We start from the raw sequence: 27,391 nt of genomic DNA on the forward strand, positions 1-27,391 counted from the left end.
CCCCCCCTGAATTGACAGAAACGTGCGGCGGCCGCAAAGTTTCTGAGGTGGCCTCAGGGTGGCCCTACGCCGTATGGCTATCTTTTACAGGCCGTAGGGGTCACCGTGGAATTATAGCGCGGAGTTATAACTTTTTTCATTTCTTCGCTCGCCGTAGCAATTCGACAAGCCAAGCTGTGACGTAGATGTGTTCCACGTCGACCTACGTAGGGCGTACGGTGGGCTTGCGTTATTAGTGCGGCTGCCGTAGGCTCTTATCAATGAAAAATGAATTTTGCCAACCCCCAAAAAATTACGGCGGCCGCACTATTTCCACGGTCGCCATAGGGTAGTCCTAATGCGTCCCTGTGTTCACCGTACGGTGGCCTTGCGGTCTGTGTGACTACCTGCGGGCAATGCAGGGTCGACGCACGGTTCCCCTACGCCTGCCGTGCGTCCTACGTACGGCCTCCGTGGCAGTCGGCATCCACCGTGCATCACCGCTAGAGATCAGAGTATAGGTGTTTGCCTATACAGTGGTGCCCCCAGAATCCCAATTTAATTCGTTCCAGTTCCATTCATACAATCACCACATCCAAAGGTCCACACAGGCTCGTGCTCCGGCCTGGGTTCCGATTGCTCGCGCATTCTGCGAGAGCGCTGCCCCCAGGGCAGCTCATCAAACATGATGCCCGCAGAACCATAATCACTTTCATCAAATGCATCGGGCTGAGGTAATCATGGATATTCCAAATAACAACCGGTTTTTCTGTGAAATTAAATCCTTGCCCAACAGTCCGTCACACCACGTGATCGGATTGCTTTTTTGTTATTAATTAAAACACAAGATGAGTAAAAAAAGAACCAGCATAAATCAAGGTGAAAACACGAGGTAAAGTAGCGATCGACACACGAGAGATGCTTTCACGAGTACTTTCACCGACGAACTGAATGAACAAAGTGCGAAGATCCGGGTGCGAACAGACGGGGGAGACGCGCGTGAACAAACATGAACGCCACGTTTTGTTCGGTTTTTTAAAATGTATTGGGTTTTTAGGGCAAAACTTTCTCGAAAAAATTGTTCGGATTCCAATTTGTTCAAACAATGGGGCGTTCTGATTCTGGCGGCACCACGGTACTCCAAACTGGTATATTCAGGTATACAGCGGGGAGAACAAGTATTTGATACACTGCCGATTTTGCAGGTTTTCCCACTTACAAAGCACGTAGGAGGTCTGTAATTTTTATCATAGGTACACTTCAACTGTGAAAGACGGAATCTAAAACAAAAATCCTGAAAATCACATTGTATGATCTTTAAATAATTCATTTGCATTTAATTGCATGAAATAAATATTTAATCACCTACCAACTAGTAAGAATTCCGGCTCTCACAGACCTGTTAGTTTTGTCTTTAAGAAGCCCTCCCATTCTCCACTCATTACCTGTATTAACTGCACCTGTTTGAACTCATTATCTGCAGAAAAGACAGCTGTCCACACTCAATCAATCAGACTCCAACCTCTCCACAATGGGCAAGACCAGAGAGCTGTCTAAGGACATCAGGGACAAAATTGTAGACTTGCACAAGGCTGGGATGGGCTACAGGACAATAGGCAAGCAGTTTGGTGAGAAGGCAACAACTGTTGGCACAATTATTAGAAAATGGAAGAAGTTCAAGATAACAGTCAATCTCCCTCGGTCTGGGGCTCCATGCAAGATCTTACCTCGTGGAGCCTCAATGATCATGAGAAAGGTGAGGGATCAGCGCAGAACTACACGGCAGGACCTGGTCAATGACCTGAAGAGAGCTGGGACCACAGTATCAAAGAAAACCATAAGTAACACACTACACCGTCATGGATTAAAATCCTGCAGCGCACGCAAGGTCCCTCTGCTCAAGCCAGCGCATGTCCAGGCCCGTCTGAAGTTTGCCAATGACCATCTGGATGATCCAGAGGAGGAATGGGAGAAGGTCATGTGGTCTGATGAGACCAAAATAGAGCTTTTTGGTTTAAACTCCACTCGCCGTGTTTGGAGGAAGAAGAAGGATGAGTACAACCCCAAGAACACCATCCCAACCGTGAAGCATGGAGGTGGAAACATCATTCTTTGGGGATGCTTTTCTGCAAAGGGGACAGGACGACTGCACTGTATTGAGGGGAGGATGGATGGGGCCATGCATCGCGAGATCTTGGCCAACAACCTCCTTCGCTCAACAAGAGCATTGAAGATGGGGCGTGGCTGGGTCTTCCAGCATGACAACGACCCGAAACACACAGCCAGGGCAACTAAGGAGTGGCTCCGTAAGAAGCATCTCAAGGTCCTGGAGTGGCCTAGCCAGTCGCCAGACCTGAACGCAATTGAAAATCTTTGGAGGGAGCTGAAAGTCTGTGTTGCCCAGCGACAGCCCTGAAACCTGAAGGATCTGGAGAAGATCTGTATGGAGGAGTGGGCCAAAATCCCTGCTGCAGTCTGTGCAAACCTGGTTAAGAACGACAGGAAGCGTCTGATCTCTGTAATTGCAAACAAAGGTTTCTGTACCAAATATTAAGTTCTGTTTTTCTGATGTATCAAATAGTTATTTCATGCAATAAAATGCAAATTAATTATTTAAAAATCATACAATGTGATTTTCAGGATTTTTGTTTTAGATTCCGTCTTTCACAGTTGAAGTATACCTTTGATAAAAATTACAGACCTCTACGTGCTTTGTAAGTGGGAAAACTTGCAAAATCGGCAGTGTATCAAATACTTGTTCTCCCCACTTGTATATATATTATAGTTATAGTATATTCAGTTATATATACTGGTATATTCCAAACTGTTATATTTTTATTTCAGTAAAAAAAGAACTGGTATAGATACCCACTCGTTACCGTCCGTCTGGCCACACGTTCGCCTTAGGGCCCCCCTGCGGTCGCCTTTGCGGGAACCTTGAGGCTACCTTGCGTCTGCCTTGAAAATTCTATGGCCGCCGCAGGGACGCCCTAAGGCAGGGGTCGGGAACGTTTTTGACTCAGAGAGCCATTAAAGTAAAATATTTGGAAATCTATTTCAGTGAGAGCCATATAATATATTTTAAGACTGAATTCAACTAAATGTGAGTATAATAAGCCTCTGAATTTATTCTTTTAAATAATGTTGTTATAATACTCACCATTAATGGGACTTCTGGTGCTGCATGGATTTGCTGATGGCTTTGTAGTCTGGTTGGTACTTGGTGAGGTTAAGCTTCATGCAAGCGTTGAGGCTTTCATCCATTAGACGTGATCGTAGGTTGGACTTGATGTTTTTAAGATGTGAGAATGACTGCTCACATGCATACGTAGATCCAAACAAGGTCAATACAGCAATACTCACACGCTGCAGTGTGAGGTATGTGACAGGAAGCGCGTTCCAAGTTTTCATAATCAGCTCGTCTTCGGGTTGAAGTTTTTTCATTTCTGTCCACATGTGCTTGCTCGCCAACTCTGCTTTCTGTCGTGCGATTTTTTCCAAATCTTCATTCAGTGACTTGAACTTATTCACCCACATGTCTGAGGCCTTCAGGTCAGCCACTTCTGCTTCAAAATCTCTGACGGAGACACCAGGAATGTAACTCAGGTCGGCTGTGTTCAGTGAACACTCGTTTGGATGGGTGATGAACTTAAAAAGACGAGTGTGCTCACGAAATTCTCCAAAGCGTGCTTTGAATGACTGTAGGAGACTGGATGTGAAGCCAGCTAACTGGTGGAGATCAAAGTTTTGAGTGGGCTCACTTGCTGTGCATGCATCTTTAAATTGTCTCAGTTTTTCAAAATGTAGTAAACGACCTGTTTCAAGATCCATGATAAAGAGCTCCAGCTTGTTTTCAAAAGCAAACACGGCTTGTTGAAGCGATAACACTGTATTTCCAATGCCTTGCATTTTCACGTTGAGCTCGTTCAGATGTTCAGTCATATCCACGAGATAGTAAAACTTGAGGAGCCACTCAGTTTCGGCTAGCTCAGGATGCTCAATCCCTTTCATTTCAAGGAAAGTCCGCATTTCGTTCAGGCAAGCCGCAAAACGGCTAAGCACCTTCCCTCTTGACAACCAACGCACATTGCTGTGCAAAAGCAGACCGTGATAGTTATTTCCAACTTCATCCAGCAGTGTTTTAAACTGGCGAGCATTTAAGGCTCGGGCAACAATAAAGTTGATCACACGAATGACCAGCGACATCACCTCGCCAAGCTGCCCATCACACATCTGAGCACAAAGTGCGTCCTGGTGTAGAATGCAATGGAAACTTAGGATGGGTCTATTTTCATGTTCACGGAGAAGCGCCACAAATCCTTTGTTTTTCCCCACCATACACGGAGCACCATCAGTACACACTGAGATAAGTTTATCCATAGGTAGATTTTTTTCTTGAGCGAACTCCATGAAAGACTTGAATAAATACTCACCTCTTGTGGACCCTTTTATTGGCAGAACAGCAAGACTTTCTTCGCGCAGTGTATCACCAGCAGCATATCTTGCAATCACACTGAACTGCGACAAATGGCTTACGTCTGTTGACTCATCCAAAGCCAGGGAAAAGAACGGCGCTGTATTTATGTCCTTCACTTGCGTTTCCTCCACTTGGTTTGCCATCATGATGGTACCATCATGAACAGTTCTTGCCTACAGCGGCATGTCTTGTATCCGTTTGATTATCTTGTCTTTATTCGGAAGATCATCAAAAAGTTCATTGGCGACATCCAGCATGAACGTTTTTGCATACTCGCCATCTGTGAATGGTTTTCCGTTCCTCACTATTGCTAAAGATCCAGCAAAGCTGGCGGAATTATAGTCACCTTGCCGGGTCCATACGCGGAGTTGCTGCTGGCTGGCTTGCACCCTGCTCAGTAGCTCTTGGCACGCTTTCTTTCTGCTGTCTCCCACAGGGTATTTTGATGCAAAGGTAGCATGGCGCGTGTCGAAGTGCCGCTTTATATTCGACCGTTTCATCGATGCAATTTTGTCATTGCAAATTAGACACACCACAGAACCTGCTCTCTCCACAAAGGCGAATTCTTCGGCCCATTCGTCCTGAAATGTACGATACTCCTCATCTTTTTTTCTTTTCGCCATCTTCTTCGTCAAAGGGTTAGCTTTGAGCAAATGAGAGAGAGGGAGATGTTGACCCAAGTGAGTCTGGCTGGCCTGCGCACGGGCTGACATACTCGAGAGGTGCGGCGCGGCCGGCCGACTCTGGGATGCTGTCGCCTCAGCGGTGGCGCGTGATTGGTCGAGATGAATTCCGTGACGCGTCTCAGCGGCGGCAAGTCATTGGAGGAACCGAAATCACGAGTCGCCTCAGCGGTGGCGCGTGATTGGTCGAGATGAATTCCGTGACGCGTCTCGGCGGCGGCACGTCATTGGAGGAACCGAAATCACTACTCGCGTCGGCCGCATGACTGGACGAAACAAAAACCGCTTCAGACAATTCGGAGGTGTTTTTTCTTCTCTCCTTCTGCCAAGTTCAGCCCTGCACGTGAATGAAGCATGACACCATTCAAACTATAGGTAAAGCTTCTGCGAGAAATATTGGGCTTTCCAAGTTTCAAACTCCAATTTTATCTGCGAGCCAGATGCAATCATCAAAAGAGCCATACCTGGCTCGCGAGCCACACGTTCCCGACCCCTGCCCTAAGGTCACCGTGCGACATCAAATCAAAGACCGTACGGCACCCCCACGTTTTCGGTCTCCACAATTTCTAAATACTCCATGCAGCTCCCCGAAAAATAAAAACATATGTGACTGCTACATTGTGTGACCGTGGAAATATTGCGGCCACCCTATAATTGCTAGTGGCCATAGATTTTGTAGACCCCACGGCCACCGTGCTAAATGTGACTTAGGCCTAACTTTATGAGGCAATAGGGCACAGCTCTCCCATCACAGCGCTTGCTGCACGAGCTGCAAGCAACAAACGTCGCCTACCACACGAGCACATTGTCTCTGCCCTGCTCATCACTAGTCAGGAGGTTTGTAGCCAGGAATATATATATATATATATATATATATATATATATATATATATATATATATATATATATATATATATATATATATATATATATTTTCTCCCATGCCCTTCCAGCCAAAGAAGGTTACATAAATCAACCATGAAAAGCGACACAAGGTAAGCCCCTTTCTGTTTGAAATTGCCATTGCACATGGAACATGCTTGGGAGCCTCGGTGGTATGCGTTTCAGTTTATGCTGTGGCTGATGCTTTGCCAACAAGTGACAACAAAGTTCAAAACAGCTCCGCTTTCATGGTTGCTTTCTGCAGCTTCCTTTGGCGAGAAGAGCATGGGAGTTAATATATTAAAAAATCCTAGCCAGTTGGCTGGAAATTGATTGGTTATACTGATGCGGACTGGGTATCGGCTGCGAGCACCACCGCTAGGTGGGGCAGTAGGGTCGACTCCACTGAACACCAAGAATGAATCTACATCGTACCTTTCGGAAAACTCCGACAGGTACGGGTCCCTTACCGGACGGTGAATCGTCAATAATTCCACCATGTGGTACAGGGTTATTTGCCAATCTTCAAAATACGTAGACCCACGTGGTGAGTTACCAAGTATTCACACCCTCAACGGCCCTTGTACGAGTCGAGCCGTTAGCGTGCCCGACCTGTGCACAACCCGAGCGGATGGTTGCCGAAGTTCCATCGGTCCAATCGTACATTTACAGCTGCAACAGCCTCTATAATTCACCAACACCCGCCATGCTAAGCCAATGGAAGAAACACAGCAACGAACTGATACATTTAACAAATGTATTTATTTATAATGGGGGGAAAGGGGGGGGGAGCACACAAGAAGCAGAGTTATCACGACTAATAGAGAAGCAAGTATGTACAGCAAAGAGCACTTAAACAATTCGTACTTACAGACGGGGGCACACACACACACACACACACACACACACACACACACACACACACACACACACACACACACACACACACACACACACACACACACACACACACACACACACACGGACCCCAATGGTCTTTATTGAAGGCCTTCAGCTCGAGGGCAGGTGAGCTAGAGACCAGAGCCTGCGCTTGGACCTGTCCACCTCGTATGGCCTTCGACGATCCGGCTCGACGGGACTCGAACCCGCAACACGATGCCGCTCCAAGTACCGGGCACCATGCTCTCCAACCGGCCACGCACCAACCGACCAAGGCCAAGGATCAGAGGCGACAATGATCCAGCTCGGCGGGACTCGAACCCGCAACACAATGATGACCACCACGACGACCACGACCCCAAGACGACAACCAACCAATCAACCTGGCATTCCTTTATATCTGCTTCTTTCCCGAGGTCAGACAATTGCCCTCTGAGGCGGCCTCCCCTCTCATTGGCCGGCGTGTCATGAGAAAAATTGCCTTCTGAGGCGGCCTCCACTCTCCTTGGCTGGCGTGTCATGGGAAGACCGAACTCTGGCCTGATTGGACAAGGGGCACGCCCCTGCCTTCCTGGGTGGAGTCTCGATCTGAGTTGATGGAAATCTCCGTCCACGTATGTGGTCGAATGCACGTAGGCAATGGCATCGGTGTGAGGAAGCGAGGTGAAGGTGAGGGTGATGTAAACGAATCTCCGCAATGCACACACATAGTTCCCGTTAGACACAGGTAGGGGGGCCCTAACTATAAACACACACTTACCGATATAACTGTTCTATAGGGACCATTGCTGTTGTGTGCAATGGGTTCCAGATTCGTAACAATACTATCCAATTCCAGGTGAGAGATGCAATGATCTTCTTCTTCTTCTTCTTCTTCTTCTTCTTCTTTCGGCTGCTCCCTTTAGGGGTCGCCACAGCGGATTATCCATATGATCCGCATAGTGATTTGGCACGTTTTACGCCGGATGCCCTTCCTGACGCAACCCTGGTCGCCTCTTACGACACAGGGATATGGTACACCTATTTTAACCGGGGTATACACCGGCCCAGTACACTGGAACTCATTTCGCCGACCTCGGAAGGATGACAGGCTGAGTCAACCCCCTGGTGTATTAATTCAGTGGCTCAACGGGACTTGAACTCAGGACCTTATGGATCCCAAGCCGCTGCCCTAACCACTGCGCCAACACCAGGCTCGTGAGAGATGCAATGATATATTTATATATATATATATATATATATATATATATATATATATATATATATATATATATATATATATATATATATATATATATATATATATATATATATATATATATATCAGCCATCGCTTTGTTGATAGGAAGAGGGAGTGGAGAGTGAAGAGGGGGAGGGGGGAGCGAGGGGGGTCCAAGGAAGGGGCAGCTATGAGGAGAGAGCGATGAAGGGGGAAGTGGGAGAGCGATTGCTTCACCACACGTCGCAAAACACTCTAGGAGCTAGGGGTGCGAGGAGGGTGTGGGAGTGAGCCCAGAGGGGAGAGCAGTACTCCATCAAGCTATGGATGAAGGTCTTGTTGGTGAAACCTCTCAAAACTCGATCTCATTTGCCGATTGCTGCACGCCCCATTTTGATTATATGAATACATTGTCTCAAGAGAGCAAAAAAAATTAATCAATTGCATCCAACAAAAGAGAGCAAAATATAAACATGTTTGGGTTTTCTAATAAATTAATTGGACAACACCATTACTGAAACGATGCTCTCATAAACCGATTTGCCTACTTTCATAAATTAAGTACGCATAAGCGGAGAGGCCTGATGAAAACGAATTGATACATCATTAAATTAAAATTAAAATTGCAGTAATACACAAAGGGTAAGGGGGTTGGAGCAATGTGGGGAGGGGGTAGGGTTGTGGGGTGAACAACAGATTGGACATAAATTAGCCGATGTTAATGCCAATATAGAAATCGGAAGAGTTGAAAGGTGATTTTCACTGAATTAACTAAAAGTAACAAAATACTATCTGGTGATGAAGTGATCACTACAAAGTACAAACACAACTGTCTTTCTTTTCCTCGACGAGGTCAGCTCGGGAAATATTACTGAGTGATTTTAATCCTCCGTCTGAGAGCCCTCGAGAGTCATTATCCCTGGAAAATGAAAGAATGACCTGTCCTTCTCTCGATCAGAAAAGTTTGAACCCACACAAATACAGAGCAAGGAACAACCATTTTCACTTGGAATAGCAGAAATTTACATTGGAATCTATTGTGAACAATATAGCTAAACATACTTCATCAACGTGGCGGCGTCGGTTTTGCTCGACTCAATTTATTTCTTTCCTTTTTCCAACTCGTACACCGTTCCCTCCTTTACCTTCTCACACACTTGTTCTTGCTATTATCCATAGCATTCTTCATTCAATCTTTTCTTCTTAAAAAAAATTAAGTTATTTTCATCGGAAAGGTTTTGAAAAGAATCACTAACTGCAATAAAACCTAGAGCGGCACTCGGTCGAGCGCATACCTCTGCCAAGCTGAACAGTTTACATGTTGTATCCCACCGATAGGCCAGATATGCATCCAGACCTCAACCATAATTTAATTGGCTTTTTATTACCACCCACCCAACTCATAAGCCAAGTTTTGTTACAATCCGTTCACAACTTTTTACAATATCGAGCTATGTATTGTTTTTGGCCCGATCCCTCAATGGTGAAGAATCACTTCACGGATTCGGATTTCAACCAAAATCTAATCAATTTCGACTTGTCACACTCCCAACCTGGCCAACAAGTTTCGTCTGAATCCGTCAACAACTTTTTGAGATATCCTGCTCACAGACATACAAACAGACAGGTGTGAAAACATAACCTCCATCAGAGAAGGATACCATCAGAATAGGAGAAGCAGAGGTAAAAAAAAAGAAGGATACCTCGAATGTAAGTACCAGGAAAATGTTTTTTAAATTCTCCATCCCCATCCCCTTGCCCCAGGCAAAAATAACATTCCTTTCCTGGAGTAATTCTCTGCAGACTACTGTAGTTTCTGAGAGTACAACTCTCATATAACTATAGCATTTTTGCCTGGGCCTGCCTCCTCCATCCATCCATTCATCTAAAATAGAGGGCATAATAATCCCTCTGACATAACTCCCTTTGAAGTGAGACTCCGTATTATTTAATTAAATGCAGGATATAATGAGTTCTTTATTAAGGAAAACTACTGGACTAACAGCACATGGCACTTGCCTCAAGACAGGTCATCCTGAAATGCCTTGACCACACTCTGTTTCATCACAACTCCCTGACAAATGCCCCGATAAAGAACGGATGCACTACTAATGGACATTGGAAGTTGGGTGATACACTCACCGCACTGGCACAATGCACACAAGGAAGTCACGGGTGACCACCGAATCGCAGTTGGTCACATCATGCATTTTCAACCAGCCACGCACTTCGTTTTCTACCTCGTATTTCGGCTGCACGAGCTTGGAGACTTCTTCCAGAGAGAGATAATCCCCTGCACCGCACAAATCACCTCTGTGACTTATGTCGCACATTATCACTTGCTTTTAAAGTTCTGAGTCTACCACTACCTAACATTTACAGCAACATGACTGCACCAAGAAAAGCCACACTGTCATTTACCCTTGAAGACTTCTTTCGAACCCCCCCCCCGCCCCTCCACCTCCTACCTACCATAGCTGGGGGATGTCGGTGCAGAAACTTTCTCAAGCAGAGTCTCCAGACCGTCAGGGTCATGCTGAGTCAAAGCAAATGTTAGATGTAGTTCTGCAAGAGGCTCAGGAACACCAGCTTCTTTCCAACCAGGGGGTGGGCTGCAATCAGCAATGCATACACTCAAATATCAAAAATGCACAATTAACAACCATACAAACTGAAAATTAATGGCACCAATACAATCTAAACACAGTGTATTAATTATGGCTGGTTTCCATCCATTAGCAAAATGACTTTTAATGGCCCCAATTTTTGCCACCTTGTGAGGTCGGCTGGAGAATGTTTTTGCCCATAGGCTTTCACGAATGGGCTGGCCAAGCCTGACATGTGATTGAAGGTGGCAGGATTTTGTTCAAGGTGCTGGCAATAACTCGCTTCTTCTTCGCGAAAGACCCGGGGTATCTTTCACGTCCACCAACGACCAGTGTTGGCAGACAGGTCCAACATTCTAACGTTCTCCCGATGGATGGCCCATACATTGATGCATCACGCTACCCATGAAACACCAGGGTAACAGTTTTAGAGCTGGGTCGAGATCCAAACTCAGGCTAAATAGTTCAAAGACAACTGTGCATTCCTCGAGGCCAACTTGCAAACTCCTACCCATTACAAAGACAATACCAATACCTCCTCTGCTGTAACAAATGGACAACTGAAACTCACTTCGTTGGCTGATCCGGTTCGAGAACGGTGCCGGAAAATTGTGCAGAGGCAACGGTCAGATGAATAACAGGGATCAAAAAGAGCAACATCTGGAAGGCTGTCTGTAAGGGTAGCAAACACAGGGCCAGATTTAGCTTTTACAATCATCACATTTAAGGAAATCCAGTTACACACATACGTAGTGACAAGTGATCACGTTTCCTACTGAAGAAGAATTTGGATCACTTGTTACACGTTTGTATCTCCATGTATACAAGGTTACAGCAACTTACAAAACAACCAAAAGTGGACCTTTTTCGCTGATAATACAAAGCACTACCAAAAGAATTGTGAGAGAGGTCTTCCAAAAGAATAACCAATCTCAAAGTAGTACAGCACCAGATAGGACAGTCTGTTCTGCTGGTGAAGTCGTCAAGGCAGAATCGGTGCCGTTCTGGTCTGGCGTCATCGGCTCATTTAAACACCATGCATCTGGTGACACCCATGTCAAGCAATGCCCGAATTGGACAAAGGAACACTTTTTTTAGCAGTCAGAACTGCTGCCGAGGTCAAGTAAGAAGTTTAAATTTTGTAATTCGGCTGAGATTGAGAGATTCTCGAGGTTATCACATTGGCAGAAATGAAATAAATCCACGAACGCCGGCATCTCCAAGCGTTTATAAGCATTGCAACGTATCCAGTGATTCATAGGTATGATGATCAGACGTTTGATGATGCGAGTGAGTAAAGTGAAGAAAAAAAAACTATCGTTAAGAAACCGTTGCAGCCTGTTCCAAGTCAAGGTATTGTTGAGCAGGCCAAAAAAGATGGTGAATTAAGTCCCCGGCAAGGGACAGCGAGGTGACCAAGGATGAGCCTTGATAAAGGATAATTATAAAGGAGCCTTGACAAAGGATAATTAAATAATGCTGTTAATTTTCTTCAAAAGGGTTGTTTAAATTTACCCAAACACCCAATTTTCACTCATGCACTACCTTGGAGTTCCCTTAGTATGCATGCAAAGTTTGGGCCCACTAGATTTCATGGCTTTGGAGTTATAGAGGAGACGGACTGATGGACTGACACACACTGACATTTATTAGTAGAGATTGTCGGTCTGGTATGGTTTTTGAGAGCCAAATGCATTTCTACGGACACTGTGGACCCAATCCCAAGTGGCTTTGAAGACGTGTTGTAAACGAGCCGAAATGTGACCTTGTAACAATCCATATGAACAATGCACACCGTACTTATAATACACTGTAGAGGTGAAATAATCCTTCCGAGGAAGTATTTAATGCTCTTTATGCAAATAATAATCAGTGGCTAGGGGGAGGAGGGAAAGGATGAATTCTATGAACCAAATTAATCACATTTGTTAACAAAGTTAGAGACAGAATCCACAATTGAAGACCTAATGCAGCTCCAAGGTTGAGTTACTGGTTCCCTGTATTTAGCTCCCATTTTCATCAGATTCCTAATTTCACTATTACTAATTATATTCAAATCCCAGAAAATACGTGTCCATAAGGACCACATAAAAAAGGGGAAGACGAACATGCACAGTCAGTTTCCAAAATGTCCTTTACTATATTATCTATACTCACAGTTTTAAGAAATTTACCATCATTGAATAAGGATTGTCCTATGGTCTTCGTGAAAGTGAAATAAACCTTCAATGGGGTTCGCTCCCTGACTTTATCTGGAAATAAACTCTCTACACTAGTATCCCTAAAAATAGAATGAAGCCGAAGCCGATCTACCTGCTTGCTGGAAGAAAAAAAAAATCACAACCAAAGAACTCGCAAATCCCATCAATTTTGGGAGTAGTCTTCTTTATCAGAACCCTGCGACAAAAAGTTTCGATTAAAAACGAGCACGTCAGATGAACCTACTAAACTCTGGAGAATATTAGCTAAGACTTGTTTGGAACATGACCTCAGAAGAACATTAAAAAAAAAATCATGAAAAACCTTTCCTTCATAAAAAAAAAACCTTTGAGTTTATCAATTATCTCTGAAATTTCCAGTTTTGGAGCCGTACGACACCGACTACAACGCCCATGACCTCTGGATCTCCTGATTGTATGAGCAAAATACTCATTACCGAAAACATTACCTTGAGAAACTGACCCAGTACCTTGTACCCTGTCATTTAGGCCCAAAGGATAGATCGCACACAGTGATCCAAAAAGTTATCTTTGCGTCCGAGCTCAACATCACACTCCTCTTTCTTATCAAAGTCATTCACATTAACCGAGTCCAACTTCATTGACATGATCATATAAATATGTCTTAATACCAGACGATACAGCAGACCTATGTCCATTCAAACGTTGGTGTAAATATTGAGAAGTTTTACCAACATATTGCAATCCACAATCTCCACAAGTGAGAAGATAAATAATGTACTTTGATTTACACCCCAACAAACATTCACAATCAACAACAAAGTCATACTTGTCACATGACAAACAAAATTTCACAAGGTCTAAAAAAAAAAAAAACTTTACAACACAAACATCCAGAGTATTTACACTCTTTTTAAAAAACAGCTTTACAAGTACTTGACAAAACATACTGGAAAACGTGGGGACAGTTTAAATTTTTTAATTCAGCTGAGATGTGTGTGTCTGACGCTGTATGCATTTTCGTTTTTCGTAAGCCTGACATTATTGTCAAACTTTTTGGTTTTTTGACCTAGTCCTGTTGGCTCAGACCAGACATAAGAGACAAGCTGACCAGGATACCTATTGGCGAGGGGTTGCCTCGCTTAATGCGGACGTTACCTGATGGTGGTGGTCGTATGGCAGCTTAGCTGCCGGGGTAGCTATCATTTCTTGAAGCGCAACTGCGTCGCTGATGCAGTGCCCCTCTACCAGTACACACACTGGAACTGGTACTCATTTTGCTGACCTCAGAAGGATGACAGGCTGAGTCAACCCCCTGGTGTATTAATTCAGCAGATGACGGGGCTTGAACTCAGGACCCTAGGATCCCAAGCTGCCACCCTAACCACCGAGCCAACACCAGGCTAGGTTACCTGGTATAGAACTGAAAGTTCTCCCACTGAAACAAACAATACCTAACGATCAGGGCATGACAGCCTTTACCCCAACTTTAAAACCGGAAGAAGATAGGGGGCAGATATGAGGGGTGAAGGTATTAAAAGGGGAAATAAGAGTAAAGAGATGTATCAAACAGTGAAAGGAACTGTGAAAGATTAAAAAAAGGTATTGTTGCGGTTCTGAAAACCGCATGCCTCGAAGGCAATGGCATCCATCATACAGTGATCCCCAGACAGTTATTTCATTAATATACGTGCAGTTAGACCTTTCCCTCAGGTCTAATGGGTCAAACGGGACAAAGTGCGTTGTGTGAATGTCATAGTTAGGTCTGATTATATCTCTATCTTCATTCCAACTCTTTTCCTCTTATTCCTGAAATAAATCCAAGCAGGCACCGCACAACAACAGCCGCTTCTGAAAACCACAGCAACATCCTCCACAATAAGAATGCGTCCTCGTGGAGACCAAAGGAAGCATAACCTACACGATGGAAAAAAACAACCTCAACAACCTCCACTGCAGGATCGTACGGGACACACGTGGCGTGCCCTTTCATCCAAATCTCCATCCAGAAATTACATCTATCCTCTTTTCAACCCTGATTTATATCCAATACTTTCCTTCAATCCATCACACAGTACAGGGCACGCATGGCACACATCTCTATTCGGGTCTGCACATGGGTTTACAATAACATCTTACCATCGATCTTCACTTACCACCGTGGCCACCGGTGTCTTCCGCGGATGATGGAGGTCTTCTCGTGCCTCCGCCTCGATGCAGCCGCCACCAAGCAGAGGCATGCTGTACGGCCTGGATCGCTCGGACCGCATGGCGTCCGGACGAAGCAAGCGCATTGATCAGCGCCAACCGCAGCACGCCGGGGGTGCGCGAGCGGGCATGCAGGTCCGATGCGGCCCTCGGCCAGTCGCCGGAGCACGGCCCGGTTGTTCGGTGCAAGGCGACCCATATCACGGGGTTCGGAGTGAGACCATTTCACAGCTACGCGATCTTTCACCGGATGTACAATAAGGCCATTTCTGGCCGTGGCGGCCGGGCCATGCAGTGGCCAGGGCCCAATGGGAGCACCCGATTCGGGTGATGACGCAACGCTTTGGGGCAGCACCCCACCCTGCACTGCCGGACCTAAAAAGGATGGATCGCGAGGCCGTCCGTGGTGGGAGTGGTAGGCGTCGTCGTGGTTGCCCTCATCATCTTTTCCTGGCATCGGATCGATATCTGCATATGCCTGCTGCTCTGCAAGTCCCGTCTGCCATTCCTCCCACTCGCTCTCGATCTCCGCCTTCTCTGGAATCTCCACTCCCTCACCGATGGCTCCACCCACCCACCTTCTCCGCCTGCCTCTCATTGTTGGACAACCCACTCAACTGGCTCCACCTAAAGTTGCTCCCTCATGCGTGATGGTCTCACCCTTTTGCTGGATCGGTGCACGCGCTGCGCCGACATCGTAATCAAGCAGGAGACAACGCGCCAACCCTTGAACTGGGATTACTCAGCGGAGCATCCCCCAAAACTTACTGAATAGCACAGTCGGTCAACCGTGCAAGGTATTATGGGACTTTAGTCTCATCTCCATGCCTTTCTTGAGATTAACTCCTCTCCATCGGGGTGTGTGTGTGTGTGTGTGTGTGTGTGTGTGTGTGTGTGTGTGTGTGTGTGTGTGTGTGTGTGTGTGTGTGTGTGTGTGTGTGTGTGTGTGTGTGTGTGTGTGTGTGTGTGTGTGTGTGTGTGTGTGTGTGTGTGTGTGTGGCATAGTGCCTGTCCTCGCTTTAGTTAAGAGTGCAGAAGAATTATAATCGGGATAAGTCCGCCCTGTGATTGCTTTCGTAAGTTGCTTGTTTCATTGACGCACCATACATTTTTTCTCTCCCTGCTTACACACAACAATAAATCTATTCACTGTGCCACATATTTTTCCTCACCTGCCTGTAATAAATGCTTATGTAGAAATGATCCCAGGTCGTTTTTGTCTTTTCTGTCATTGATCTAGCATGGTCCGTATCCTTGCCCAGCCAGGACTTTATTCCCAACGATCCGTTCTTTTAGCCGGTACGTTCCTTGGCAGTGTCGCTCGGCTGAATCTGACCCGGTTCGGACAAGGCATCCGAGGGCATGTCCCCTGAATTAGGTCACGTGATTAATGAGGTAACCGCTTTAGCCGGAGGACCCTAGGTCACGTGGTTGAGTTATTGGCGTTTACGGTCGGTTCGCGACCCGCTGCGTCACGGAGTTATCTGTGTGCAACGGCCTGCGATTCTGGGGAGTTTGGTGGGAACCCGAGATAGCTCCCCCCACCACCCCTCCCCCTCCCTGTGGTCTTCTCACCCAGACCCCCGGCCGCATCAAATTGGTGTCAGGAGTGGGATGAAGCCTGAAAAATTGGTGTCTGGAACGGGATTCTAACCGGGGTGTGTTTAATGCACCCCCGAAATTAAGAGCGGGTTAGGATACAAATTTTTATTTAATTATTGGTACGGACCATGGCGGACCAAGACAAGCTGGTTCAGGTGGGCTTTGAAACAACAATGTGAGAAGAATCCATGACCCAGGACGACAGCATTGATGGAGATCATTTCCTACAGCCATACCCAAAGGTAATGGGGGCAACCGCGACTACAACAATGCTTGGGAACCTCCACCATCAAATTCCCCTAACGGAGGACTAAGCGATCCCTATGGGATCCACACCCGATCATAGCAGATCTGCTTCACCAAAGCCATTTCACATGAATCAAATGATGGAAATGTTGAAACAAATAATGGAACAACAGAGTGGTATGCGGAGTGATATGCAAGGAAAGATGGATAAAATGGAAGGAAATATACAACACAAATGAAGGCGGGTCAGGACGAGCTGAAAGCGGAGCTGGAAAAGGTAAAGGGCGAGATGCAAAACATGGACCGGAATTTTACAAATGAGATCAGGACAGTACGTGAGGAGATGAACGGGTTGAAGGAGAATGTGGAAGATGTTTTGACCGCGGTGAAGATGGGTAAGGAAGAAGAGACTAATAGACCGCCTACCTGACCGCCGGACGGCTCATGTGCGTGGTAAGAGTAAGAGTGGGCGTAGCGAAGCTCACGGGGCAGGCCGTATTCGAGTGACGTCTGCGGGGATTCCGCAGCATGAATGGTGGGTCTGTCAAACACGGCATTTCTCATGCGAGATAGCCCGAAAGCCAATGCAAGTATTTAATTTGAGTAACAGGCATCGGGTGTGCTACCAACCACCACCGTGGAGGCGTAAAGCTCCCCGAGAGTTTCCATGAGTAGACAAAGCCCAGCGAGGAAGTAGTGAGAATCCTCGCCCCAGGACAAAGGAGCACTTGTTAGGGGAAGGGTTTAGCATTAGATAGACCGGCCCCATGGGGGTATGAAGAGCAGTCCTCCATGTCGGCACGCGAACACGAGTTTAGGGGAATTTAGGATAGAAATTAGAAATTATTGTAAACATCGACAGACATAGAACATATAGTGGGGACATAGCTTAGCAATAGAGTTAAATGGAACGTGCATTAGAGTAAGGGATGACGGGGAGCACGAGTTTGTTCGGGGGACGTAGTTAGTAGAGCGTCGGTGTGAGTAGAAAAATGATGAATGAGTGCGGGTCAGCAGGCCCAATTGTATATAGAGTGAATGTGGAATGCATGGTGCGAACAAATGATTGGGGGGAGGAGTGAATCCCACCCAAGGGAACCCGGGGTCAGTGTAATATTAGTTAGCGGGATAGTCAAATTAATAAAGGGATGTCGTTTTGTGGTTGGTGTTGAACGAAGGCACGAAACATTTTTCAGGGTGCAGGAGATGATTAACCAGCTGGGAGAGTGGCTTGTGAAATATGAGTATTGAGTGGAGGGCACCCTGGGCACCGGAGAAGTTGGCCAGAGTAGGCCGTGGGTCCAAGGGACCGAGGAGTTAGAGTATGTAATGGGCATGGGTACCCAGGAAAAAGGGACCCGGAGCACCAAAATGCCATGTGAGCAGAGGGGAAAATGCCAGTGCAAGCTGTTAGGCACCGCACCACAGTTAGTGAGGATGTCAACACATTCCCCATGTTAGAGAGGAGTAGGTAGGCTCGAAGACAGCTTCATCGACCCAGGGGTGCTGAAGAGCAAATTTGGCAGGTGGTCAGACCTGCTAGTGGAGCCACGCTGCCCAACCACGATATTGTGCAAGAGCACAGAGGAGAATTTGCGGGCCAGGCCCAAATTAATAATGAACACCAACACAGGCGACGGGAATCGTGGTTGCTTGAACCGATAGTTTAAAGAGACAGGCGTGTTGAAAAGCCCTGGGGATAGATTAAAGAGTAATAAGTGATAGGGTAGATTAGAACATGTGTACCCCTTCGCACCACCCATCCCCTCACTGTTCGTAGCCCGCTGGACTCATCATGGAAATGCTGAGACCTATGGGAGTTATTCTGAGGCTGCATTGGACCTCTGGGCAGATTTGCTTGTCTCTTTCTCATTCCTCTTTAAAGAGATCTTTGGGATTGGGAATAGATGGTTAGGACCGGTTAGCCAAAGACAGACAATAAGACGGTTAGGGACAAATATATTTATAAAACATAGAAATATTCTAAATCTAATTTCTTTGTTATAACCTAGAGGGGTGGGTATGGACAAGGACAGGCGTAGGCAATAGGATGGGGGGAGACTGTAGGGTAGGACCGAACCCGTCTTTGGACCGGCCAATGCCACCACACTCCCTCCACAACTCCACACGACCACACCGAGGCCGGCCAGCTTCATATGCCGACCTATTGCACCTCACCTGGTCTGCATTTGCCATGTCTTTATATGACTCCACTTGCCATACCTTGCCATGCCTTTATTTGCATTGACCTCACTTACCATGCCTTGCCATATCGCTGAACCTCACCATGTGCACCAGGACCATCTGTTATGAGAGTGTTGCAGGGACTGCCATGCAGGCAGCCGCATTACCGGGGACTGTATTTGCACAGCCCGGACATCTTTATTGATAAAGGCCAGTTCAAATGGACTGTGAGATGGCGTGTGGCCTGTCGTGTAAGGGTGAGTTGCCTCCAGCAGCCAGGAAAAAAAACCCCCCACAAACAAGGGACCATTTAGGGCCCTGAAGACGCCAGGCTGCATGATCACCTGCTGTTACACTCATCCACAAATGTTTGATTTACTGTGTTTTCTTCCCTCGAGTCATAGGTCCTGGGCCACTAGTAATGCACATATTAGAAATGTATATAGTCATAACCCACCTTTTTGTTGAGTTCAATTCCAGAAATGTAGCATGAGAATGTCTGTATGAGTCTGCTAGTTTAGATACGCAATGCACTAGGTTTATTATTTTTGGGGCATGTATTTGAAATGTCACACTCAGGGATCTATAGGTAAAGCGTACTAGGGGAAACTACACCTACATGCCACACGAATGTTTAACGACTCGGGTCGAGTCTTGCAAAAGGGAGGGGGGTAGTGCTGCGGTTCTGAAAGCCGCATGCCTCTAAGGCAATGGAATCCATCATACAGTGGTCCCCAGACAGTTATTTCATTAATAAGTGAACAAGCCTCCACCATTTACAGTACAGTATTCCTGTCCCCACGTTTTCCAATGCAGTGAGGGGTTTGGAATTATAATCAGTCGGTATGTTTTTACTTCATGCATGTAACCAGGGTTATTTTTTCTTTTGCCTACAGTCTACACAGAGCTATCAGTTGCCTATACACCACCCAAATAAAGGTATGTCAGAAGATCGTGTTGCATGTTTGGAACAAGATCACCCTTAGTACATATAATGATATAAACACATCCATCCATACATCAAAACATAAGAAGTGTGACAAGCACTCCGCTGATCCCCATTGGACACGGTCCACACCAAAGCATCACCTCCAACACAGAGGCTTCGACCCGTTGACTCTGTCAAGGAGACAAAGATTAAGGAGGAGCAGTTTTACCGTGTGAGACATAATCCGCGGCGATACTCACCATAACAGACAGGAGGTGCATCTGGTGTATAAACGACAAATGAGGTCATCATTAGTTAGACATTTATGGGTATACCATTCTGATGAGGACAAATAAGCCTGAAATCTGGATTGGTGGATCCATTTGATGGTTAATTGATGATGACCAAATAATCTTTGTTTCTTCAACAGAGTCACCAGACCGAAGCCTCTGTGTTGGATGCAACGCTTTGGTCTGGACTGTGTCCAGTGGAGTGCTCGTCACACTCCTTATAATTCGATTTTCCCACTGGTCACATCATGTGCCTTCTGGTTGAATGGTTTGCATTAACAGGAAGAATTGTCTGGGTGACAGACAGATGGTTGTTCTGTGCAGATTATGCGGTTTTACCGTGTGAGACACAATCAGCGGTGATGCTCACCATAACAGTCAGGAGGTGCATCTGATGCATGTGTAAAATGTATATATATATATATATATATATATATATATATATATATATATATATATATATATATATATATATATATATATATATATATATATATATATATATATATATATATATATATATATATATATATATTTATATATTTTGTAAAGAAGGCGTTTCCAACCAACAGTAAAAACTCGATTGACTCTGCTAATTTGAGTAAAAAAGTGAGAGCAGACTCTGCCTGCTCTCGCTTTTTTGCTCAAATTAGTGGTATGTCAGAAGACCGTGTTGCATGTTTGGAACAAGATCACCCTTCGGGGAGGTACTCTGCTTAGGCCGAGGTCACATTTGCCACGGCGGCTGTGGGGTCTCCAAAGTCTGCGGCCACTAGCAATTCTACGGCGGCCGCAGTATTTCCATGGTCACACAATGTAGCAGTCACACATGTTTTTATTTTTCGGGTAGCCGCACGGCGTGTTTATAAATTGTGGAGACCAAAAACGTGGGGGTGCCGTACGGTCTTTGATTTGATGTCGCACGGTGACCTTAGGGCGTCGCTGCAGCGGCAATATAATTTTCAAGGCAGACACAAGGAGACCTCAAGGTGCCCGCAAGGCGACCGCAGGGGGGCCTAAGGCGAACGTGCGGCCAGGTAACGAGTGGGTATATATACCAGTCCTTTTTTTACTGAAATAAAAATATACCAGTATATATATATATATAAGTGAATATACTATAACTATAATATACCGTCGTGCCCCCAGAATCTGAACGGCCAAGCTGTTTGAACAAATTGGAATCCGAACAATTTTTTTGAGAAAGTTTGGCCCTAAAAACCCAATACATTAAAAAAAAAACCGAACACAACGTGGCGTTCCTGTTTGTTCACGTGTCTCCCCCACCTGTTCGACCCGCATCTTCGCGCTTTGTTCATTCAGTTCGTCGGTGGAAGTACTCAGTCACATTTGCTCGACGGCGAGGATAAGGCGGCCGTACGCCCTCTGAATTGACAGAAACGTGTGGCGGCCGCAGAGAAACCGAGGTGGCCTTACGGTGGCCCTACGCCGTTTGGCTATATTTTACAGGCCGTAGGGGCGCCGTGGAATTATAACTGCGGAGTTATAACTTTTTTCATTTCTATGCTTGCCGAAGCAATTCGACAAAGCCAAGCTATGACGTAGGTGTGTTCCACGTCGACCGTACGTAGGGCGTATGGTGGGCTTGCGTTTTCCGAGCGGCTGCCGTAAGCTCTTCTTAATGAAAAATGAATTTTCCCAACCCCCAAAAAATTACAGCACCCCCACGTTTTTGGTCTCCATAATTTATAAACACGCCGTGCGGCTACCCGAAAAATAAAAACATGTGTGACTGCTACATTGTGTGACCGTGGAAATACTGCGGCCGCTTTATAATTGCGAGTGTTCGTACATTTTGTAGACCCTCCGGGTGCCGAGCCAAATGTGACTTAGGCCTCACCTCGTGTTTTCACCTTCATTTTTTTTTAATCATCTTGTGTTTTAATTATTAACAAAAAAAGCAATCCGATCACGTGGCGTGATGGACTGTCGGGCAAGGATTGAATTTCACAGCAAAACCAGTTGTAATTTTTATTATCCATGATTACGTCAGCCCGATGCTTTTGATGAAATTGAATGTGGTTCTGCGGGCATCATGTTTGATGAGCTGCCCTGGGGGCAGCGCTCTCGCAGAGTGCGCGAGCGATCAAAACCCAGGCCGGGAGCTCAAGCCTGTGTGGGCCTTTGGATGTGGCGATTGTACCAGTTTACATGCAATACACCGCCACCGAAGGTCATTTACTCATCCTATTTTACCTTAAACATGGGGAATTTCAGTTTAAAGTGTCCTGAAAGTGGATTTTCTTTGGGTCCACGAACGGATTAATTCACTTTCCATTATTTCTTATTGAGAAAATGTTTTTTGAATCCAAACTTTTTGCAATCCGAACAGCCTCCTGGAACGAATTAAATTCGGATTCTGGGGGCACCACTGTGTATAGGCAAACACCTATACTCCGATCTCTAGCGGTAGCGCACAGTGGACGCACGGTCGACGCAGACTGCCACAGAGGCCGTACGAAGGTGCACGGCGGGTGTAGGGGAACCATGCATCGACCTTGCGTTGCCCACAGGTAGTCACACAGAACGCAAGGCCACCGTACGGCGACCGTGTAAATAGTGCGGCCGCCGTAATTTTTGGGGGGTTGGGAAAATTAATTTTTCATTGAGAAGAGCTTACGGCAGCCACACGGAAAACGCAAGCCCACCGCACGCCCTATGTACGGTGGACGTGGAACACATCTACGTCATAGCTTGGCTTGTCGAATTGCTACGGCGAACGTAGAAATGAAAAAAGTTATAACTCCGCGATTTCATTCCACGGCGACCCTACGGCCTGTAAAATATAGCCAAACGGCATAGGGCCACCCTGAGGCCACCTCAGTTTCTCTGCGGCCGCCGCACGTTTCTGTCAATTTAGAGGGCGTACGGCCGCCTTATCCTCGCCGTGGAGCAAATGTGACTGAGGCCTTAGTACAAAGTAATTTTGCTCAAAAATGTGTAATACCAACCGCCCCAATCTTATGCAATATATAATCTTATTCTAACCATGTCCAGAGATGTGTTCAGTTACCAAACAAGCAAACGAGCTAGCGCTTGCCGAGCCAGCCTTCCCCTTATCAACGGTTCCGAATGCAGTGCTTGCTTGAATGCTTAAGCCACTTGGCGAGAACTCTACAATAAACTTGATAACTGAACATACCCCTGTACATTTGCTTTGTCAAGGTTATTCGAAAACACTCACTTTTACGGAAAAGGCCGGCAAATCCAACACCTTTTGCAACAACGAACCCAAAATGGTGAAAACAGTAGATAGGACCACAACAACACGCAAGCCAATTAAATAATAATCAGGAAAAAATGTATATTTGGGATTTTAAAGGGTTCAAGACAAAGTCGACATTGCAAATAACTTGAATCGAATCGAATCGGTGAAAGTGAAGACACTTTAAAACATTCCCACAATATGACGAGAACGAGAACATCATTTAATATTTCATCTACCTGTCGCTTGTTGGCGAAATACAACTCGATGGGGACTTGCAACACATCAGCTGATGAATGTCACGCGAAAATATTGCGTAGTTGCGTGACGTAATGACGACATGCCGGCACGTTTTGCGTAACGTAATGACGACATGCCGGCACGTTTTGCGTAACGTAATGACGACATGCCGGCACGTTTTGCGTAACGTAATGACGACATGCCGGCACGTTTTGCGTAACGTAATGACGACATGCCGGCACGTTTTGCGTCAACGTCAGGAACATCAGAACCATCCCTTCAGCATTGAAACAAAGCTTATAACAATAAAGGAACACTTCAGATCGATGATTAAACTTTATCTGGTTCGACCAAAATGTACGAAGGCTTCTGTTTTATAAATAAGGAAGTATCTCTTTAATTTTTTTTTTTTATTCTATGGGTGGAAGCAACTTCGGCTTACTTCCGGTTAGCAACGGCCGCCGCCATTTTATCGCGGTGAAAACAACTCCTTAGCGACGAATTGAACGCCATTGCTTTACGTGAGACTGTACATATTTTTTCATGTGTTGTCAGTCCAAATGTCGAAGAATCACTTGGAATAAGTTAGTAATGATGCTGAATATAATTATGAGGTAAAATATGAAGCGATTGGGTTAGAAAGGTGTTCTTACTTTAAGCATCTATGATCTACAGCAGATGTTTGGATTATCGATCTCAAGTCATGGCCACACATTGAGTCGGTATGCTGATGTGCAATGCAACAATTAATTTGAGGGAAAGCCACGATGTGTTATGCTCGTGATATCAGAATTCCTGAAATAATTTACTTCTGTGTGATCGAATATCAGTACTATCACGTCTCTTATAACGCGCTCAGGGATGTGTTCCAGAGGATGGACGCACGTGGGGCGTGGTTAGTAACGGAGGGGCGTGGTTATCATATGGGCGTGGTTATTATGCTGGGGGCGTGGTTATTATGCTGGGGGCGTGGTTACAGGGATTCGTGTCTCATTCAACGAGGAATGTCATGTGATCGAGGTTGCAATCTTGTGTGCGGAAAAGTCCTGAACAATGGTCGTCGCGTGGGAAACATGGAACGCCTGTATGTCCTCATCCTCATGACGTAATTCACGAGGGCAAAATATGATCCCAGGAAATGCTGTAGACCCCATATATCGCCCCCATGGAGGCTAATCGATTGATAACCCCTCTCGCCGACCGTACCAGTCTCGACTCGCTCGGACGTCGGGGTGAAGCTCGGTGAGTGGTGCAAACAATGCGGAAACCTCAATTTTTACTCCATTTCCCCAGTGGCCGAACCACTAATTTGCAACTTCTGGCCGAACCGTGGTTCGTAAAGGTCCAAAAACTACTATGTTGTACACAGGACTCGGCTCTACGATTCAAGACCAGTCTGGGCTCTCAGCTCCTTCGAGAAGTCCACCTAGCTTCTCAGGATAGAAAACTCAAAAGTGGTGGAATGTCTCTGATTTTATGGTTGGGTGAAGAAGAAGCCGATCCCTCGGAAAAAGGGTCAAGCCTAAACTAAAGGGTGATTCACAATTACCACCGTGACGTGTCTCGACCGTGATTACCAAGGATGTGTTCCAGAGGAGTGAATCTGTGTGAAAATATGGCTGTGAGGTCGTTATAACATCACGCCTATGGAGTAAGGTTCCCGAGAATGTATATGTGTTGAGTACTAGCTGAAGTACCCAGTATGCCCAAATAAATTCAATGCAACTTGTATTGAAATAGTTTACTGGATGACAAATTGAAGAATGTTGGCCTGATGGTTTTGTATGAATTACCAATGTTGGACATTGCAAAATACGCTTGGACTTGTATCGAAATGCTTCACCTTCTAAGGGTGCCTAACATGCTGCCCTGAAGGCTGCTTGTCTTGCACGTTGATCCACATTGATCCTCAACCCGAGCCTGTGTCTGTTCTGTAGTCTCAGATGACCAGAAGGCTGCCATTCTCTTTGCATCTGTTTTGTTTCTGCCCATCAGAGGTCTTTTTGGTGTCATTTGGCACTATTTATCATGCAAATAAAGTAGGCTAACATATTTCTTTACAGAAGTATTCCCTTGGGAGTTCCAGTAGTGCTTTGGCATGCATCTTACCATGCCAATCTTTGTAACACGGTACATTAAAGTTAAGAAAGCAAAAGAAGGATCATGCCAAAACGGGAGGATTAGAGGTACAGGATAAACTTACTAAGGCAATATACAGCTTTTCTTATTAGCTTGCAGCATAATATGACTTCAACATACAATCTTCACAATACATATTACTTGATCACGGCAGTGTATAAGCACCATACTCACTTGAAGCCTGAACATGGAGGTGTTATCATAAACCTGTGCAAAGCAATCTTTCTAATTACAGGTGCCTGTGTAATATAATATATTGTTGCAGCTCCAGGGTCACGGGGGTACAACGAGGGAGGAGATATCCCTGGTTTCTCCCCGGACTGACCAGGAATCGCAGGCCATTGCACACAAATAAGTCCATGTCATGGTGGGTCGCTAATCGACCGCTAACGCCACTAATTTGACCACGAGACTCAATGTCCTTTGTCTGACTACCGTTTAACTCGGAACATGTGATCGCCTTATCAGGGAATCGCACCCTCGATACATACTTGCGTTACTTACCGTATCAGGTACAGCCGAGTGGAACTGCCAAGTACGCACTGGCTAATAAGCAGATTTTAAGGGATAACGTGCCGGCTATGATAAGGTGCGGCCATGCTGGACTAATGAAGGAAATGACAAAAATGAGCTGGGTACATTTATAATTAAATGGTGGACCAAGAAAAAACTCGAAGAAGTAAAGAGCAAAGATGAAGTCATCAGGAGGAACCTGGGTAGCCGAGGCTACCTGGCTCGGGCCACTATGGCCCAATAGAAAAGCAGGATTCAGGTCACAGCGCATTGCTTCGGGTCGTCACCCTATCCTTCACCCGGGGCTTATAAAAGGCGGAGCGTGGAGCCGCCCACCCTCTTCTTCGCCTCTCTGCTTCGCCCTCTGCTTCTCTGCTCCTCTCGGCTCTGCGTTGGCTGCTCCTCTTTGCCTCTGCCCTTTGCTGACTCTTCACTCGTGGTTAGTGTGCTACTGAGACTTGCTTATTCCTGAGGACAGTGAAGAGTGCACGTTGCCACGAGCCCCGGCAAAGTGACGAAGCTGGAGATAACGCGCCAACTCTCGAGGTGGGAACGCTCAAGGGGAGCGACCCACAGAGGTACACGCTACATGAGCAGACCTATACACAACTAGATTAGGGATCTTTCACCTCACGCATCTTCTCTCCTCTCTCTTTCCACCCCTCTATCCCGTCCCCTTTGGACGCACAAAAGAGCATCATTACTGACTTGCAATCCCACTTTCCTCTGGCAAGACACGACACCCCCCAGATTGCACTACACCACACCTCCCACTCCCACACCTCAGACACCAGTATTTCTCCCTCCTACTACCCCAAAGTGTACTGGGTTGTGTTAGTCGGCTGACCGCACCAGGTGTTGTGAGGCCGTTTGTCCTCATCTGCTCTCT

At 45.9% G+C, this 27,391-nt stretch overlaps 1 protein-coding gene across 1 annotated transcript in view; it reads right to left on the reverse strand.

The window, feature by feature from the left end:
• TPP1 (tripeptidyl peptidase 1) overlaps positions 1-23,935 on the reverse strand; it is a 44,517-nt gene extending 20,582 nt beyond the window's left edge. The window contains 5 exon segments of the mRNA XM_085856039.1: positions 10,283-10,433; positions 10,613-10,752; positions 11,318-11,418; positions 17,409-17,523; positions 23,850-23,935. Of these exon segments, the coding sequence (XP_085712165.1) occupies positions 10,283-10,433; positions 10,613-10,752; positions 11,318-11,418; positions 17,409-17,523; positions 23,850-23,896 (554 nt within the window). The 5' untranslated portion in view covers positions 23,897-23,935.
• Between the last annotated feature and the right edge of the window lie 3,456 nt (positions 23,936-27,391).

The sequence above is a fragment of the Eptatretus burgeri genome, chromosome 15 (assembly GCF_056783735.1).
Source record: "Eptatretus burgeri isolate ZD-2024b chromosome 15, Ebu_testis_v1, whole genome shotgun sequence".
NCBI classification, from domain to species: Eukaryota; Metazoa; Chordata; class Myxini; order Myxiniformes; family Myxinidae; genus Eptatretus; species Eptatretus burgeri.